Source organism: Arvicola amphibius, chromosome 11 (genome assembly GCF_903992535.2).
Source record: "Arvicola amphibius chromosome 11, mArvAmp1.2, whole genome shotgun sequence".
Taxonomy (NCBI): Eukaryota; Metazoa; Chordata; class Mammalia; order Rodentia; family Cricetidae; genus Arvicola; species Arvicola amphibius.
In genome coordinates this window covers 100,268,169-100,288,200 of record NC_052057.2, presented here as the reverse complement: position 1 = coordinate 100,288,200, position 20,032 = coordinate 100,268,169, and the positions used below count along the sequence as shown (strand labels likewise).

The following is a 20,032-nucleotide window of genomic DNA, read 5'->3' as shown; positions in this document are numbered from 1 at the left end:
AAGAAAAAAACAAAACACAAAACACAAAACAAAAACCCAGCAGGCCCCGCTTGCCTAACTACAAACCTTCTGGGGTTCACCTGCAGTTATTCTTGTCCAAGTCCCCAAATTCTGGAACCAAAACTAGATGCAACCTGAATTCCCAGTAACAGGTGGGTCAGCACCAAATGATATGGGGAGAGAAGGATCGTGTGTGTCCCTCTGAACATATAATTTAAAGAAACAGGCCAAAGATTCCAGATACTCTGCCTGGCTTAGCCATTTAAACCTGGCCATGGAAGAGCTGGAACCCATCTGTGCCTGCTTACAGTGGTTTAAGATCGCCAAAGAAAACCCCCAAAGCTATTTGTTCATTGATTGTTGCACAGAAACATAGGCCGAATACAGAAAGAAATTTTCTTTTAATGAATTTTTGTCTCTGTTTCTGCTAATGTTTAATGTCAGCCACCTCTCCACTGGCAGCATGGCAGGATGCAGACTTCTACAAAGGCCCTCGACAGAGAATTGTTTGGTGCACACAACAGCAGATGGACACAGGCTTTAACCCCCACAGATTGCACACTGCATTCAGCAGCAACCGTGCGGGTCAGGTTTCAGCAGGGGCCCAGGCCTACCAGTTATTCAACTGGAGAAAAGCACTCTGAAAATTAGCCACGTGATGCTTTAGTAGCAGAACGGAGCTGAATATGCATTGCACTCTCGGCTCTTGATAAATATGTGAAATATCTAAAGGAAATGGCTTCCCTCCCCACCCCCCTTTAGTATGTTACTTTTCTCTCAGCCTTTATATCTCTATAGATGAGAGATGTGATCCTTATATAAATTAAACTATGTATATAGTCTTGGGTTCTTTGCTTTGAAGTGTGCCATTTTAGGGCTGGAGAGACGGTGGAGTATATAAAATACTTGCCACATAATCATGAAAAACTTTGATAAAACTCAGGTGGGCGTGAAGGCCCACCCATAATCCTAACCTGCAAAAGGTGGAGGAGACAAGAGATCCCGGAAGCAACCTGGCTAGCTAGATTAGCCAGCTCCAGGTTCATGAGAGAGCCTGCCTCAAAATGTATGGTGGGGAGTGACAGAGGACACCAGACATCAGCCTTTGGACTCCACAAGCCATGTGTGTGGTCACCCCACACACGTACCCACATACACTGGAACATGTGTACATACCACACATACACATACATGTGCTAATAAGCAAAGTGACGTTTTAAAAATCGGTACTGAAAAAAGATAGGTAATGAATATATTTTCCCAACTTCCTCCTTTTTTGGTCTGTTAGTGTCCCTCTACTGGAAAAACTAAAACAAAAAACAAACAACCAAAACCACTGCGGGTGATATTTCCAGTACCTTCTTTCTCTTTCCCTGGCAGATAAGTTCCCTGAGGGCAGAGCTTTGTCAGACCCACCATCCATGGGCCCATACCCTATTTGTTAAGTGAATTTAGGGCTTCCTGGAAATTTTATAGCTCATCCTTTCTCATCCCTAAGAAAAGCTGGGGCATTCAAAGTAAAGTTGAATTGTCATTGGTGGCTCTCAGACCTTACAATGCCAAAGAATCATCAGGGGCTATTGTTAAAGATTATTCTGGCCTTCTGCTTTCAAGTCTGAAATCAGTAGGTCTGGGTGCAACCTGGAGGAACCTGCTTGTTAAAGCCAACACTGCGGTCCTTTGTGGTTGAGGCAGTCTGGGTACCACACTCCGGGAAATTGTGGTCCATACTTAAGAGTGGAACTTCATGTAGCAGCTGTAATGAAGGGAGGGTTGGGAATAAGAGGACTAGAAGGGCCCACAGATGTGCACCGGGTCTAATCTCTTCACCATTTAAACTGGAGGCCTTCACGGTAGGAACTGGTTCATGCCACCCAGTGAATTAACTGGGAAACATCCTCCCCAAAGCTTCTTGGAAGCAGCGTTGACAGTTTTCACACGGTGGTCTCTGCAAGCCTACCATGTGCTGGCCGTGTTGGGTCTTAAGGCTATCTCATTAGCATCTCAGTAACATTTGTTGGTGTCTGGTTTGATGTGAGCAATAGTTCTCGTGGTTGCAGTCCTGTTATGCACTAAGTGGCACCGATTACCAGAAAACATCCTGGCGTGCTGAAAAATACTTGGAATGACCAACTAATGAGGACATTAAGTATATTTCCTCATTAGTAATTATGCAGGCGCTGAAGCCAAGCCCGGTATCTATATATACTTGGATTGCTAAATTAAAAGCAACTGTGGGGCAGGGAATAGCAGCATTGCGGGTGGAAACAAATCAAATGTGACATGTTTTGACTGCGCTGATGTACAATGATCTGAGCTCATTTTTGAGGGAGAGAAGTTTGGCCCACAGGAGAAGGGAAGGTTCCAGAGCCAGGAATGCGTCACAGAGCTCAGGAGCGCTCATCCTGGCCTCTTCAAACATTCGCTCCCTCTGTGACTTGGAACAAAACCCTTCCTTTTTCCACATTTGGGGAGAAAAGGGTTCTCTGGGTTTCTACCTTTCAGGCACATACCCTGCTACATGGAGATTAAAAGGCACTGGCTGGCAGACACTTCCTTCTCTCTCTGCTGACCTGATCACCAGGGAGAGCAGCTAACACTGTTAGTTAGTAGACGGTACTGGCCAAGTCGACTGTCAGGCTCAAACTTGACAGGACAACTCCTTGTCTAACGTACAATAAGCTATGAATACATGCTAAAATGTTAATAGCAGTAGCTGAGAGGGGGATTGGGTGATTGCCAAGGTACAGAAAACAATGAGTTTCTTTGAATTTAATTCTAAATGAATTGATTTTTTTTTTTTAAAAAAAATATAAGGCTGGAGAAATAGTTCAGAGGTTTAGAGCACTTGCTGCTCTTTCAGAGGACCTGGGTTCAACTCCCAGCACCCACATAGGGTCTCACAACCATCTAACTTCAATTCCAGGGAAGCAGATGCCCTCTTCTAACCTCTATGGGCACCAGACACCCACGTGGTACACAGACATACACTCAGGCAAAACACTCATATACATAAAAAATCTAATAATATTATATGAAACTACCATAAAACATGAGGATATAAAATACATATTACTATGATTGTAGTTTTTTTAAATCAAATTAAATTCCTACTTAAAAACTAGTAAATTGTCGTTAGCAGAGGCAGTCTGATGACACAGAAGCATCCTCTTGAGTGACTGTCTCATCTCAGTCCCACCACCAGTCTTAGGCTAGAGAATTTGCCCTGCTGAGACTTCATTTAGTCCTCTGAAAACATGGCGGGGGAGGGGAGGTTGTCTTAGATGCTCTCAAGGTCATTCAGTGCTGTGGTCTCATAATTAAAAAAAATTTTAAGGGGAAGGTATTATTCAAGCTTAGTTTCAGGCAACGACAATCTTTAAGTAAAGTACTGGCGTTATAATTTTGGTGGCAGAGTTGAGGGCTGATGTGAAAATATTCACGCTTGTGTCTGGCTCAAAGTAGGCATTTTGTTTCATTCCTTTGGGAAAGTTCTTTTCTTTTCCTTGTGTATTTGTTTGTGTGTATGTGTGTGGGCTCTCCAGTGCCATGGTGTGGGGTTTGGTTGTCTCCATTTACCATGGAGTTTCTGGGGACTGAACTCAGGCTATCGGGGTTGACAGCAAAAGCCTTTACCCATTGAGCCATCTTGTCTGTTTCATCAGTTCTGTGTTCTAAGTGTGTCCATGTATCTGTATATAAGGGTATAAGCATATATGTGCACACTTGTGTGTGTGGAGACCAGAGGTCAATGTCCAGTGAGTTCTTTGACAATTCTCCACGTTTAAAATTTTCTAATTATTTGAAACATATTAAGCCTTTGAAAATCTCACATATGCATTGTGTTAGTCACTTTCTATAGTTGTGGAGACCCCATAACCAAGACAACTCACCAAAAAAAATATCAAAGGTCTAGCCCATTATCATCATGGCAGGAAGCATCATGGTACACATGGTACTGCAGCACTGGTTCAGAGCTATATCCTAATCTGCAGGCTGAGAGAAAGAGCCTGGGCCTGGTGGAGGCTTGTAAAGCCTCAAAGTCCACCCCCAGGTGCTTCCTTCAACATGGTCACACCTACTCCGACAAGTCCATACCTCCTAATCCTTCTCAAACAGTGCCACTCCCTGGTAACTAAGCATTCAAATAATGTGATCCTATGAGGACCATTCTTATTCAAACCACTACATGCATACAATGAATACATTTTGATCATATTCGTCCCAACTCCTTTTTCTAATTCATTTTAATTTTGAGAAAGATTCCCACATAGAATTTGGAGCTCACCACTGGCTAGACTGATGGCCAGTAAATCCCAGGGATCCTGGAACACTGCTACCTCACTAGTTCTAGAATTTCAAGTATATGCTTCTGGGGATTTGAAGCAGGTACTCATTCTGGGGTGGTATGCCCTTTACCAACTTAGACATTGCCTCAGCACCAATTCCAATATTTTTATAGATACAAAGTCAAGTTACATAAACGTGTATATTTCATATATATGTATATATGTGCACACACACACACACACGAAATATACACAATCTTCTATATTTCTGCATGTAAGTACTTACAGTAAGGAACCAAAAAGTAAACCTCAGAATCATAAAGCCTTTAAGAGTTTGAAAGGACTTAATGCCATGCACAGAACCCTTTGTGGAGAATCCTGTCCTGTGCTGTCCTTGAATACTCCTTGGCTTGCTGATCTCACTCTGACTCAGTTGGTGTGGACAGAGAACTCGTCTTCAGAGCAGCTTTGAAGACATGCTCTCCCACCCCCGCCACCATCTTCCTTCTCTAGATTTGCCAAGGAGAACAGAAGTATTCTTTTTCTTTTTGATACAGGGACAAGAGAGTGAGAATGACCTAATTTCTACAAACCTCCCTTTCTGTCTATATATCTTCCTTTTTAAAAAAATTCTCCAACCATCCCTTATAAATTTCCATAAACAGTGTATCTACATTCCCCTTAAATCTGGTCTTGGATTGAACTCCATCCTTGACATGTGATCTGAAAGGACAGAGTCCATGAGACCATATGGACTTGAATTCTGGTCCCATATCTCTCCTACCACAGCAGGTAAGTTAGCACCCCTCCATGCGCTCTCTCTCTCTCTTTCTCTCTCTCTCTCTCTCTCTCTCTCTCTCTCTCTCTCTCTCTCTCTCTCTCTCTCTCTCACACACACACACACACACACACACACACACACACACCCTTTGTTGGATCATACTAAGTGTCTGTGGAACAAACTCCTGAATGAACCACTGACAAGCCAAAGCTCTCCCCTTTAACAAAATCTAAATGTTGAGCTTCACATTTATTTTTGTTAACTTTCTCCGTGATGGTTTCAGCCCTTCCTGTTCCAACCTGTCGAGATCGTTCTGAATGTTGGTACTGACATCCATCATATTAGCAGATCCCTCCCAGCTTTCTGTCATCTGCAAATGTGATCAGCATGCTCCTGTGTCTTCTTCCAAGTTTTTGATGAAAGCTCACTGTATTTTTTAAAAAGTCTTTTAATTTAGTTGATTTTGGTCCAATTTTTTTTGATAATTTTGTAGAGCTATCTAAACGCAGGAGAACCCAAGTGATGAAGTTCAAAATTCCTGATTCCAAAAACAATGCGATTAAAATAAATATGCTTTGCAAAATTGAGCTAGGCCTCAAAGGTAGCATCCGCACGACCCAGACTTTGACATGGGCAATCTGTATTTGGGGCAAAGCTAACAATTGATTGGATAAATGTTTGTTGATGGAGATGGTGACTCCAGACTAACAGACTGAACAGTTCACAGACAAGCAAACACACTGGATTGATTTTTTTCAATGTAGAGACAGGCCCCAGCTGGGACAACTCAGGGGACTGGGGAGATACTGCCACTGCATGAGAAACCAGGCCATGGAGACTAATAACTAGATAGTTTGTGGATACAGTATCATTCGCTGGGGGTAGGGGTAACTTTTCTGGATTGACCATCAGTAGCAATGTCAAATGCCCTGGGAAGATGTCAGATTGCCTGCCACAGCCTTAGCTAAAGCAGTGTCTATAAGCCTCCTTGATGCAAAGAATTACAGAGGGAGAGGCAGAGGTGCTTTGAGTGGGGGGAGAGTCTTCATGCCCAATTAGTAATCCCCACCTCACTGCAAGCAGAGAGTGTGAAATGTGACTCCTAACTTGGCCTCTGATAGATGTGTTTTGCTTTGTGACCTTGGGCCAGTCAACCTTTTCACCTCTCTTTGTTTTGATTTCCTTATTGGACCATGGGGATAAAGACTTATCTCAGTGGTGTTGCTACACGGCACCAGACAGTGTAGTGCCTGTACTTACTAGCACATTCGATAAACGGCCAGAGTAAAAAGTTTGGTCAAGGTAATGATATACAAGGCACCATGCTGAAGTTTTGACAAATGTCATCATTTTTAATCTTCACAAACAATCCTGGGAAGCGGATAATATTAGCAAATAACAAAGATGAGGATACCGAGGCATTAAAAGATCAGTTTCTCAAGGTCAGCTAGCTAGTAAATGCTGGCCCTGGGGTTTTCATCTAGCCTTGCCTGCTTTCAAAGCCTGGGCCCCCAGTCAGCACATTATTCTGTTATACTATTATACTGTTTGAGACTTGACTTTCATCAGAAGATGCTACTTAAAAATCAGAGTGAGAGTTCTCAACCTTTGGTGCTGAGGGTATACCATACTACTTATAGGGAGTCTTGTGATCAGGTGTAGGGAGGGCTTTGCTGCTTAGAATGAGGGTAGGGAGGAGGGCAAGAGGATCTCAGCATGTACAGCATCATTTCTGTCAACACTGCAACCTAACAGGAGTCCACCCGGCAGCAAAGGCTGTTCTTTGCCAGGCATTCACCCAGATGCTGCAAATGATGAATTAGCCACGGGGAAGGCAATCAGATCAACCAATGGGATACCCCCACACGGGTCTCCTTTCATTTGTGTTTCTAAGCTTGTCTTCAAGTGGAGGTAAATCCCCTTCCAGCTCATAGCAATGAGACAGCGTGATACAGTGTCTAACATGAAGAATTATTCAATAACCATTTTCTTCTCTCTCACCTGTACTGACTGTATTTTACTAGAACTCTGCTTTCCAAAGTCCTATAAAAAATGACTTTATCATGCTGGAATATTTCTCAAAAATCTTTTATGGCCCTTCTCAGTGCTATTCAAATTTAAGGAAATTTGTAGGCTTCATACTGGTGAGATTTTTTTTTTATGATGTCCTACGTTAAACTAAAATGTTGATATGTTTTGGTTGACTGAAATAACAGCGCTGGTAATTATTTATGTTTTTTTCAAAATGGTTCTGTCAGCCTTGTGTGACTGATGCTCAAAACCCTCTTCTGGTGTGAAATATGGTAATCATGTCCACTGCAGGGAGGAGAAAGCCAAGCACAGGAGCCAGGTGACACAGGCAGGAGACAGAAAAGACAGCGTTCTATGCAGACCTCCTGATGCCAAGGCCAGGACTTGCTCCCCCCCATGGTCCAATCCCCCCCACCCCAAATAAGCAGCAAGCTAATCAATAAAGATGCAATTGGGTAGACTGCTTCAGGATAACTTGGGGCTCACCCAGAGGGTTTGAGCACAACGCGAGAAACACAATAGTCACGATTTCCAAAGAACTACAAGCTGTAGTTCACCTGTTCAGCTGTCCACTGGCACCACCAGGAACCCTGCAACCATAGTGCGACAGGTGTAGCCCTGTCAAGGTCATCGTTAAGGCATTTAGAGTTTCCATAAGGCAAAAGTTATCTGGCATAGTGAATGAACTAGTTGCTAAATGAAATGAAATCTATGGCAAAGGAAAAGGGAGGCCACTGACTAGCATAGTGCCAGGCGCAGCCGTCCAATCAACTCTTGTTACTATTGTCATGAATGGAGCAGCGTAATCGCTCAAGAGCATTCGTAGAACTTACTCTGGAATAATCCAGATCTCTGGGTGTCGCATCTGACAAAGCGCGGACGAGGGCGTTCATCATACAGATGGGAGGAGACGGTGGGGAAGGCTGCGAGGGCTCCTGCTGCAGTGGGCTCTTTGGTTTGGAAGGCAGCCGGCCTCTCCTCCCTTTCAGACTATCTGTACGCACGACTGTTGAGACACAGAGAGAAAAAAGCCAGGTTGAAAGATCGCATTCGGAACAGGCATAAATCATGAAAAGGAATACAGACACATTAGAGCTTGGCACTGATGAATGAGAGCCACCATTTCAAAGCAGTGTGAAGTCTGGGATAATGCTCAACAGTGATTGAGTTGAAATAACGAGGAGAAGAAAGTTATCCCATACTCACATTTGGTGATGAGTTAGCTCTGAAAACCTTCTTCTCAAATAGAACAATGGCTTTTTTTTTTAAAAAAAAATTCATTTTTGAGAAATTAGAATAAGCAGTCCTCAGTGTTACTTTAGGGTAAATATAGATACCATTAAAAAGAAAACGTTTGAAAGGAAGACACGAGTCAATTTGCTGCCTCAATGTAAGTATTAGCAGCTTTCGCTGTTTGAGGTTATGCGTGAGCAAACCGGATGAAAAGCATGTGTTCTTACCTTCTTTAACCATGCCGACGCTGAGACACTTCTGAAATCGGCAGTACTGACATCGATTGCGGCGTCTCTTGTCCACTGGGCAGTTTTTATTTGCCAGGCAAACGTATTTTGCATTTTTCTGCACCGTTCTCTGAGAAAATATAATGCGAGAGATAGTCAACTAATAGTTTCTGGAAAAGAGGTAAGACCTGACAAGATGTATTTTAATTACAACGTGAAAAGCGACAGTGCAATTTGTATAATTAGATAAATTTAATTTCCTAACACGCTAGCCTGCAGGAAAAACAATTTTATTAGTGTTCCTGGCTGACAGTGGAAATCATCTTGGGTTGTTCTGAAGCGAGTCTCAGGAGGCACCCAACTCTGAATGATAAAATCATATCTGAAATTACCAGGTCAACATATCGTACCTCAGAGGATTAGATTATCTCCACTTTTAATATCCCCCTGGGAACAATTTTCTACTTGTTCTACTCCCCTGATTATTGCTGACCTTATTAAAATAAAATCAGAATTATCTGGGCTGTCCTATGTATGGCATCACTACTGTAAGCCAGATAGCACAATAACTGATTTCGTTACTCAATAGAGATGAAATCATACTGAGTAAAGTCAAGAGTTTGTCTTGTTAAAATATATAGGAAGTAATATTTTCTTTTTAAAATATATAAGGAATCATCTTTTAATTAAAAAAATAAATCCTCGTGATTGCACTACTTGGTCCACTCTCCCTTTAAAGGATCCGTATAATAAACTGTCCATTTCCAACTTCCGAGTCTTAAAGTTGGGTAGAAAAATCACTATCATATCCATGAAAGAAACCCCAAAGCCGAGTAAGAACAAGAGAAAGAAATATGAATGTCATATACACCCCAGTATTTCATAAAGGACTGTTATTATTGACACCAAAGAAGAACCACATTGTCAAAGACACATCGTAAAACTTGATGTTGGCGATAAAAATAACATCACAGTTTTCTGAATCACGTGGAATGTTGAAATAAGATATGGAACAATAATCAGACGTAGTCTTAATGTAATGTAAAACGATGCTGTAAGGAAACAACCAACCAAAACCCCCATGGACACCTCTGCGCAGGTGGGATGGGATGAGTCTCTCTGGAAGGACCTGACCCACGCAAGTCCACCCAGAGCAGAACTCTGGATTCACCTGGGAAAGACGCCTGGGCTATGTATTGGAAGTTCAGGTGAACTGTGCTTGGTGACCTGTTTTGGGTTCACGATTCCAGTTTCCCTCTGACTCTTTGTTTTCCACTCTTCCTATTTCCCAAGTTTCCGTTTGACCCCGTCACCTTTTCATTTCATTTAAGGGAGTGATTACACGCGTGCAAAGCTGACCTACGCCAAGCCACGAGACATGGCTGCTGGGTCTAAATGCAAGGAAGACTTGCGGGGGGGTTTTCAGCACCTCCATTCTCTGTACTGACAGGAGCCTTGGAAGGAAGCACTCTGTCACGGGCCCTTCCCCTGCATCCTAGCACTCTTTCTCCACACTGTCCTCAGGGCCACGTGCCCATTCACTTTAGATAACACATTTTCCCCATAGCCTGAAGCCTTCCCCACATCTGTGTACATCTGCACAGTGTAAGGACACAGAGATCGTTACAGTTCAATCACCGAATTCCCATCATTAACTGCACTTCATGTCACATTTTTAAAGAATTCAATTTAATGGTAGAAAGCCACTGGGTAAATCCGGCTCCGGTTCCCTTAATTAACAGATCTGTGGGGTGGTCCAACCCCAGGATGCCCCCACCCTTTCAAGTATAGATCTGTTTCCAAGGGGATGGTGAAGAAAAGGGGAGTTGTTGGGGGAATGCTGCTGCACATTTTTAGACTTGGGATGCTAGACACCCATGTTGCGATGAGTTCTCATTGATTTGGGGATGGTTCTACCGTAGTCTTCATTCAACTCTTACTGGAAGGTCTTGCTTTTCTCCCTTCCTGCTGATCGTTCATTGCCCTTCAGCATTTCCAGTGAAATGTTATATAAAAAAAATCAAACCTGATAAAGGGATGTAGTTATGTGGAAGTAGATTTGGGAAATTTCGAGTAGGTAACAGAGGGTCGGAGGGGAGAGAAAAAGGGAGGAGGCTAGCCTGGGGCTGGGCTCTAGCTCAGTGGTAGAGCACCTGCCCAGCAAGTACAAAGCCCTGTGTTCCAACACTGAGAAAAAAAAACAAAGGCTAACCTTAAAAGGAAGTTCTGCCCTTAAAAAATGCTATAAGCTTGTGTATCTGTAGGGATTTAACATGGCGACATCTGTATCCGAGCATCCTGTCATCTACCTAGAGAATTCAATGCGTGGCATGACAACCATCATCACATCAAAATTAAGTGCCTGTTGGATCTATGTCCAACTACAAGCATGTGCATTGTCATAAATACTTCAGAGTTTCCATTCATTAATAACTAATGTTTTATGGCTCTTTAAGGACTAGGAAGTGCTCTTGTATGCTGCTATCTTATTTAGTACAGGTTTTTTCTGGGTGTGAGTCACTGCCTGGGAAATTAAGATCTAGCAAGAAGACTTATGGCCAATGTTATAAACTGGAAGGTGGTGACGCGTTAGGATTCCTATTTGAATCTTCTAGCCCCAAGTTCAGCATGCTCCAAATATACTCTGTTTGCCCCCCGAATCCTAGTCACCCAATCAACATCCCACTTCACCTGTCATCTGTGTGGGTCTGCGCGTGCCTGAAGTATCAGTAGGTTAGGGTGTAAAGAGAGTAAGACAGAAATGTCTAGAACCATCAGAGACTCAATGACAAGAGAAAGAACAAGAGAATAAGCAAGCTGACCCCCCCCACACACACACACAAACACACACACCCATCAGAGGTGGAAAGACTATTGAACTCTAGGGTCAAGCGAAACCAGTGGCCTCTATCCCACACGCAAGCCATGCCACTGCCCAAGCCTGCCCAAGGCGTACTCTCTAGGGTTCAGTTTCTTTGCTGGTAGATATGGGGAGGTTGATGACACTCCCACGTGAGAGAAGGATCAACGTGGGTACTGTGTCTGTGCACAGACCCAGGGACACAAGTCTTTCTAGAGGACAGGGTAGATTGGCCAGGCCTGAGTTCTACCTTCCTCCAGTCTATGGAGGAAGCTGTCCCAAAACGCCTCTAGCTGGTTTACTCCCACCCCAAATTTGCCACTGCAGAACTATGAAAAGGAGGCATGTTGGGAGCACACAGGTATGAGTGGACCCCCATCTCCACCTCACTCTCTGAGGGTGAGTTCTGTGACAGCTGGATGACCTCTCTGAACCTCCGTTTTCTTCTCTAAGAAACAAGGGTAATTATCCTCTATCTTCAAAGCACAGGGAATACAAACAGTTATGCAGTGACCAAAATTCAAATTCAATCTTAAGTCTGTCTGATTCTAGGCTCGCAGCTCTTCCTGTGAAGACTGAGACAAATGCCCAGGTCTGCCATTCAGGCAGTATTCTCTCAGACGTTCTGGGTATGTATAGGCAAGGAGGGATAATGACGTTTGGGCATTATTGAAGTTTAGATACTTTAGAAGTTGCAGAAGTTTCTGCCCAGGAAACAAACAAACAAAAACAAACCAAAATATCAAACAAATAAAAACCCAAACGCTCAGAAGGCAATGTCAGGTCAAGAGGTTGGGGTGGACCCATCAAGTTCATGGCCAGCTTGAGTTTAAAAGCCCTGAGAAAGACGGGTCTGAAGTCCTAACTAGCCTAGGAATGAATAGGATGCATTGTGAGTAGGCTTTCAAACTGGAAGGGGCAAGAAGGTTGCTAAACTCACTTAGCTGTCTCAGCAAGGGGCCTGACTGCAGAGCGGAGGAAGCACCTGGAGGAGGCATGCTCTCACCTTGAAGAAGCCCTTGCAGCCCTCGCAGGTGCGTACCCCGTAGTGCTGGCAGGCGGCATTGTCGCCGCACACCGCACACGTGCCCTCGCCGGATGATGAGCTCCTGTTGGGTGGCGATGGCAGGCTAGGGCTCTCTCCCAGAAGGCTGGACGCCGTAGGGGAGGCTGTGAGGCCCAGCGGCGGGAAGGTCAGCGTGGCCGTCCTCTTGGCCAGCGGGAGCCCGTACGGGTGGCCCTCGAGCGCAGCAGCTTGGCTGCCGGCGGCAGTCGCGGCTCCTAGGGGCAGGCTGAGTGCAGCGGCGCCTGTGGGGTCGTAGCCGAGGTGGTGGCCGCCCGCTGGGCTGGGCGCTGGAGGGTGCGGCGGAGAGGGCTTGAAGTGGAAGAGCGGGAAGCGCGCGGCAGCCATCGGGGGAACCGCCTTCATCTGCGGGTCCAGCAGCTGGCCCGGTGCGATGCAGCCAGGCGCCGAGGGCAGCTCGTCGTCCCACAGCGCCCCCGCCTGCGGGGGGAAGCCTGGCGTGGTTGGCGTAGACGGCGGAGACTGCTTGAAGTACATGGAAGTGCTGGGCACGACGTCGTCCTCAGGGCCAGAGGGAGGAGGAATGGATGGCTGCTGCTGCTGCTGTTGGTGATGGTGGTGGTGATGGTGATGGTGGTGGTGGTGGTGGTGGTAGCCGTGTTCACGGCCCTCTTCCATCTTGATCAAAGGCCGCGGCCCGGAAGGCGGCATTTGGTACAGGCAGGAGGGCTTGAGTTCGCAGCTACTGGGGTAGCCCTCCATGAAGGTACTGAAGCTGGGCAGGGACGTCGTGGCGGTGGCCATGATCCCTGTGCTACCGAGGTCCATGGTCAGCTTGGCATAATCGGGGTTCATGATTTCTGTGGTGTATTCCGAGCCATACGTCTGCGTGGCATAAGTGGACCCCGGAGGCGAAGGGCTATATTGGGCTTGCACGCAGGGCATATCTGCAGGGACAGAGACAAGGGCTCATAAGCCAGTCGACACTCCTTTGCCAGCTGGACTCATGGCTTTTGAATCAGGAAACTGAGGAAGTGGCATCCTCTCCCACCTGCTGAGTGCCCCAAATTTACTTTCTTCCTTGGTAGGAAGACAGCTGTGTCCCTGATTGACAAAGGGGCCACAGGAGCAATAGAACCTGACCTGTTGGGGATAACTTTACCCTCCCTTGCTCTGTTCAGCAGATCTGGATACAAAGGTTTTCTTTCCCTCAAAAGCCCAGAGAAACTTTAAAAAGGAGTTAAAATCCCCCCCCCAAAAAACCAACCGGAGTGGTCTCCCTAGCCATATGGAAGGCCAAGGGAAAGGAAGGGAATGCTTTGTTAGTTAATTTGGGTAGAAGGAGGCCATTGGTACCCCCAAGATTTACACACATTAATTTGTAAACCCATGTGTTAGTGAAAAAAGATGTCCCGTGTGGGACAAGGGAGGCAGTGACATGCTAACATTTCATGAGTGCCAACTAAGGCTGCCCACACAAGTTGTGGTCGGTGGCTGCTTCCCGCCCACTCCTCCAAACAGGATTAGCAGCCTGCGCAAACTGGACCCCTACTGATGACTTCAGTCAGCTTAAGCGGTGAGGTGGGCGCGTGGGCCCAGGAAATGGACTCGGGGGAGTTGATGCCATCTGCAAAGAGAAAGATCAGCTGCAACCCAGCACACCCACCAAACCCTTACTCTCTGCTGCATGGTCCACGCGGATGCATATATGTCTACTACGCTGCTTCCCCATTCTGACTAAAACGCCATTCTGATCCAGCAAGGGTAGAGCGGTTTTACGACAACAGTTAACAGCTCTTCTAACAGGCAGGGCTAGTCTAGGTATTTTCTCATGATGGGAGGAAAAAAAAAAAAAAGGAATAAAGCAAGTTCAAAGCAGATACAGTTTCTCTGCCAGTTTGCCTCGGTTGGGCCCTGGAAGCAGCTGGTATCTCAGACACTTGCTAAGGTTGAGGTGGGTGAGAAGGCCCTGGGAGTAACTGTCTCTACGGGATGATTTTTCTAATAATTTTCCTTCTTATGGCTAAATCAAAGTGGCACCATGGGGGAGTTTCTGGTGGTTGGTTTTTCCGAGTCAAAGGAAACCCAGGTGCCTAGCTTCTTGGAGGGTGTGGCGTAAGGGTGTGACTAACAGAGAAGCCAATGCTTCACATTTCCTTTGACATCTTCCTCTTACCCACATTTCCAAATCTGATTGAGTCATGCGTGCATGGGATGAAATCTTGACTTGAAAAAAGGTGATGAGGGCCTGTTGGAAGAAGCGGCGGTGAGGAGGAGCCAGTTCAAGCCTGCTTTCTTCTCAAGCGAGGCCTCGTGAGAGAGCTGGAAGCTAAAGGATTGCTTATCTTGGTGTCTAGTTCTTAGGCTGAAATGAAAGCTGGACATTTAAAAGAAAGAACACAGCCTGGTGTGTCCATCTTTCCCCTCCCTTTGCATGCCTAGGACTTCCCCCTTAAAGTCACCTGCCATTCTTCCTTGCTGTCCTCTCCCTATTGCTCTTTGTCTTTCTGGAGTCTCCAACAGGAGGGTGACAGTATCTTTGGTGCCTACACAGGCCTGATTCTTCCTATCCCTTTAACAAATTTGTACAAACCAAATCTGAGGCCTTTACATCTCTGTCTTTGGTTCACATGGGTTTCCTTCTTGTCTCCGAGAGTCAATTCTCCAAACACCAGTACCACAAATGATTGGGGGTTTAGACCAATAAAAATTTCCCATATCTCTCCAAGTGATTCCTTAAATGAATATGTTGGATATAAAGGGACAAAAATAAAGCCATTAAAAACAAAATATCCTAATCTCTTTGGAGTATTTGCTTTTCTTCTTAGGAAACATAATTTTGAGAAATGGCTCATATAATCTCACTGCTCCTCTTGGTAGCAACAGGGTGTGGTATACAGCGGAGCTTCGTGCCAGGAAGCCACCTGTGCTGTGAAATCCGGGGCCAGCAGCCTTGTGTTGGTACTGGGCGAGTTGACCAGACTGCCTGCGGGGTGCTGGTTTCCCCACCATTTCCCTTGCTTCAGACCTACCTGGAGGGTATCTTGCGCGCTGAATGGTGGGGCTGGGGGTCTCTCCAGCGGAGGCCGAGAGTGTAGGAGGCGGGGACGTCGGACTAGGCGAAGCAGTGGCTGTGCAGCCCGGCTCTGCAGAGGATTCAGGCTCAGAGCCCGGGCTTGTCGGGCTGCGCTCTCCCGCAGTGGGCTCTGCAGGCACCGAGAGGGGACAGACACTGTGGTAAGACTAGGCTGGGTCATCTTTCCCAGGGTTGGGTGAATGGGGTGGGGGTGGGGAACCTGTAGAAAAGCTAGATAATTACGAAGAATTATCATAAGATTAAGGGAAAGTGCGTAGGGCACACAGAATCCCTGGGCAAGGAGCATCACACCGTCTGGGTAGCTAAGGGAAGGCTTGCCTTCACCTGGAGAGCTAACATATAGCCCTTTTGTGGTACGCGATCTGATGCTAAAAAGCCCCACCGCCTGTCGTCGCCCAGAAATTGATCTTTTCTACACTCACTGTTGGTTCCCTGCTTGCGAAGTCAGGGAGACCGAAGAAATGAGAACACTTGAGGAACGAATATGGTTAGAATTTGGGGGAGGGTGGTGGTGTCAGTGAGTATACAAGAAAAGAAAATAGCCATTTTCCAACTCCGACGGCCCCCACTTCTCAAACACAAATTTTACACGCCGCGTAGGAAATGCACAAGGTCCGGAACGAATGCATGAATGCCCAGAGGAATTAAGAAAGTCTGCGCTTTTCATTCTAAATGCTAATGGAGCTTCCCTTCTATTAGTCGCTATTTTCGGGGGCCAGGGGTCAAGCAAACAAAAGGGCACAGAGGAAAGAAGGCCTGTTCTGGGAGCCTCGCGCACAGGCGGACAGCTTTGGCCACGGCTGCAGCGGACCAAGGGAGGTCCCCGGCACTCAGCGGGCGGTATCCCTGAGGGTGGGCGGCTTTAAGGCTCCAGGCCACCCGGTGGCTCAGAGGGGGTACATTCCGGAGGGTGCCCAGAGCGGCTCCCAGGCGAAGGTCCCGGTGCACAGCCTAGTGAAACTTTGTAGCTGGAAGCGCAGCTTGCCTTGCAGGGAGGACTCCAGCTGCCCCAAGTCCCGGCTTATAGCGCCCCCTTTGTCAGGGGTGGGTACAGCTCAAAGGTTAGGAACGTGCCCCCCCCCCCGGGGGGGGGAGCCCAGCCCTTAAACTAACCGAAAGACCTCTGGTGAGCGCAGGATCTAAGAGTGGGGTAAGTCTCATCTCCTGCCGCTCCCGCACCCCGAGTTTGCTTGTAGAGAGAAAGGGGCTCTGATTCCCCAGGTCTAGGAAATTCTCGATGGCCAGGAAATGGGGGATTCCCTTGCCATCCCCAGCCCGAGGTACTCCGACGGAAATCTTGCGCTTGCTGAAGCGCTAGCACGAGTGGATCTTTCCACAGCTGTAGCATGTGCTTCTCGCCTTCCCCCTCTCGCATCTTCAAAGAGGGGGTGTCCAGCAACCCCCCTTCCACTGGGTGCCGGTATTCCCACCCTCCCGCTGGAGCCTTATCCAGAGTAGTCTTCTTTCTCTAAGGGGCGGCCTCTGAACTCGGGTGGGCGGGGGTCGCGTCTCCCCAGGGAAGGGGTTCCTCCTGGAGGCCCGCACACCGCCCACCGTACAGCCCAGCCCAGCACCCCATTGCTTTCTCCGCCCCCCATCGGCCGGTTACCTAGGCAAAGCCTCTGCGCCTGGAAACACGTTCTGTCGCTCCGGCTCGTGGCCGCTGGGGCCGGGAGCACAGAGCCTCGGGGTTGTAAATTAGGAAGAAATAACTACCTCTGTCAAAGCCCCTTTCTTTCTCGGGGGCAGACGAAGGGAACACCCCCGTGTTCCCCTCCCCGTGGTGAAGTGTGTGGAGGAAACCGTGAAACACACCATTGTGACCCCGGCTCCTCCGCGGAGTTTCCAACCCTGGGAGCGGGGGCGGAGGTTGGGCGGGGGCAAGAGAGGTGGAAGGGAGACCAGCAGAAAGGGAAAGACAGAGATTCTCAGAAAGACTGAGGGAGCCCAGACAACCCCCGGGGGAGAATTTCTGTGAGCCAGTGCTGGGTCTCGGGGGTGGAGGGTGTCTGTGGAGGGAGGGATTTATGGCCCAGGGAGTCTTTGGCTTTCACATTATGGTTATCTTATTTAGTTAAAACAACTCCAATAAAGTAATTCCATTCATTGCGTTCAGTGTGCGCGCTGGGCATCTTTTCTTTCCCCAACTCGGTTCTATAGAAACATTTCCCGGTTGTTGGAAGAGAATCACTAGAATTGAAACAGCGAGGGAGTGGCTGAACCGAACCCTGTGACCTCTCTCCCAGCACCCAAGGCCCTAAGAGAAGCAGCTCAAGAGTACTGATGACCACACACTCCTCGCGGCTCTTCCCTTGGGAGAACCCGGGCACATAAACAAAAGGCCACCTCCAAGAACGTTCTTGGAAATCAAGGGACCAATGATCATGAGCTCCCTCATGACTGCCGGAAGCCTCCAACAGGTTTGAGAGGTGCCTTTGAAAGCCAGTCTCCGCAGGCTGCGCTCGCCTGCTCAGCTCTCCCTCTCGCCACCTAGAACTTTCCTTTCTACTAAGAATAAAACACTCGGAGCAACTTCTCCGAAAGCGAGCGCACTGAAAAGTAACGCAAGCCTTTTCCACACCAGCCAAGGCCTGGAGAAGAGGGACGCCGTCCCCACGCGTGTCGGGGCGCTAGAGTCGGCAATTACACCCGATTACCTCCGTGGGGATAAGTGTAAACCAGCAAGTCGGCAACGCCAGGCAGACGTGCCTAGTGGAGCCCCAGGCTCATTTCAATACAATAAGCCGCATTCCTACAATTACACCCTCTTTGCCGAGCTCCTCCAGCGCCTTTGCAAACTCTGGCCGCTGCTGCTCAGGCACCGTCCCTCCTAAGCTTTCTCCCAGACAACCAGCTCCGTTTCACCATTAGGCGCATTAACTTAGACCCACCAGAGTCCCTATTTTCAAACCCACTTAAAACGCAGGAAAATTACTGCCGTTCATCACCGGGGCTCCAACTCTCTGCCGCCGCCGCCGCCGCCGAGAGCATCATTACCATGACAACTAGAGCCGAAATACCCTGAATTACAACGCTGGAGCTGCTACAGCACAAATCCAGGTCCTCCTCTTTGTTAGAGGCTTTTCGCCTCTTTGGGTGGGGAGAGGAATCTCACACGCTCTAGGGTCCCCGAGGGCCGGCTACAGGGGAAAAGTTTCAGATTGGAACCCACCCACCGCTTGGCGAGCAAAGCCGGAGTGGGGAGGGAGTGTGTGTGGGGGCACCCCACACTCAAAGTTGTCAATTTAAGGAGCGACGCTTCCCAGCGCGCCAACTTTTAAGCAAGTCCCCGCATTAACTGGGCAAATCATACGTACTTGGGTGCTGTGGCGGTTCCGTCTTTAGAGCGAGTTTCTAGAGAGCGGCCCCGAAATCTGGATTGGGGGAGAGTCACAGCTGCTGTCCCGGAAGGGCTGCGGTGCACAAGCCCAGCGGCTCCCAGAGGCGGTGAGCGGCTGGCGGGGGATGCTGCGATCCCAACTCATGGGAGAGCGCCGCCGAGAGGTTCCGCCGGCGTCCAGTCTCCTGCTGCGACCCGGGGGTAGGATGTCGCTGCGGTTCCCACCTCCACGGCCACTGCCCGCTCTGTCAGCGTTGCAAAGTGAGCCCAGGAGGGGCGTCCGGCTGCGGCGCCGCGCGGCACCGGCGAGGGCGCCGGGCGAGAGGGGTGTGAGCGCGCGGGAGAGAGTGGAGTGTGTGTGCGGAGCGTGTGAGCGCGCGTGTGTCTCTGTGTGCGAGTGAAGGAGCGGGTGTGAGCGTGTCTGTGTATGGGGAACGGAGGAGGAGCAGGCGCTGGAGTGGTGGGGGGCGGGAGGCAGGAGACTCGGCTCTCCCGGCTGCGCGTTCGCTCGCTCTCTCGGCACGTCATTTATGCCACAGGAGCCCTAGCGGCCTCTCCATAGAGTGCCTGGAATGCGAGACGTCAATGTGACGCCATGGGACGCTACGTCACCCTCCTCCTCCCTCCCCTGGCCCAGCCGGTTCCGCGTGTGCGAGGGTGTGTGTGTGTGTGTGTGTGTGTGTGTGTGCGTGCGTGTGTGTGCTTGTGTGTGCGCGCGCGCGTTTCCCGGGTCATTCGCACGGCCGCACAATGGAATCCGCGGGGAACTGGCGACCCCAGCCCCGTGGCTGCCAATCTCTCCACCACGGAACCGCTCGCCCGGGCGCCCGTCTACCGGAGGGTGCAGCAGCCAGCCTGCGGGTCAGGCGGGACCGCCCAGCTGTCAGGCTCCGGGTGGAGTAGAGTTGGAGGAGTGCTGCTGGCTGGCCTCCGAGGCTGCCCCGGGGCAACGAGCCAGGTCGAGGGGGTAAGAGAGAGGACAGCTCTTCCGAAAGGGAAGGCTCCGCCAGCCAGCTTCTCCGAGTGACCTGGCAGTCGCTGCTAAAGGAGTCTGGCACCAGCCCGAAGAGTCCCCGAGGTGCAGCTGTGCTTTCCTCATGCAGAGGTTCTGAGGCTGTTTACGTCCCTCTGGCCCTCTGCGCCTGGGCTC

General features: G+C 48.5%; 1 protein-coding gene across 1 annotated transcript in view; it reads right to left on the bottom strand.

Moving 5' to 3' along the window:
* Nr4a3 (nuclear receptor subfamily 4 group A member 3) overlaps positions 1 to 14,643 on the bottom strand; it is a 33,271-nt gene extending 18,628 nt beyond the window's left edge. The window contains exons 1-4 of the mRNA XM_038347996.1: positions 14,622 to 14,643; positions 12,428 to 13,392; positions 8,562 to 8,691; positions 7,935 to 8,107 (exon numbers count right to left, since the gene is read on the bottom strand). Of these exons, the coding sequence (XP_038203924.1) occupies positions 7,935 to 8,107; positions 8,562 to 8,691; positions 12,428 to 13,390 (1,266 nt within the window). The 5' untranslated portion in view covers positions 13,391 to 13,392; positions 14,622 to 14,643. The remainder of the gene's footprint in view (positions 1 to 7,934; positions 8,108 to 8,561; positions 8,692 to 12,427; positions 13,393 to 14,621) is intronic.
* Positions 14,644 to 20,032: the final 5,389 nt, after the last annotated feature.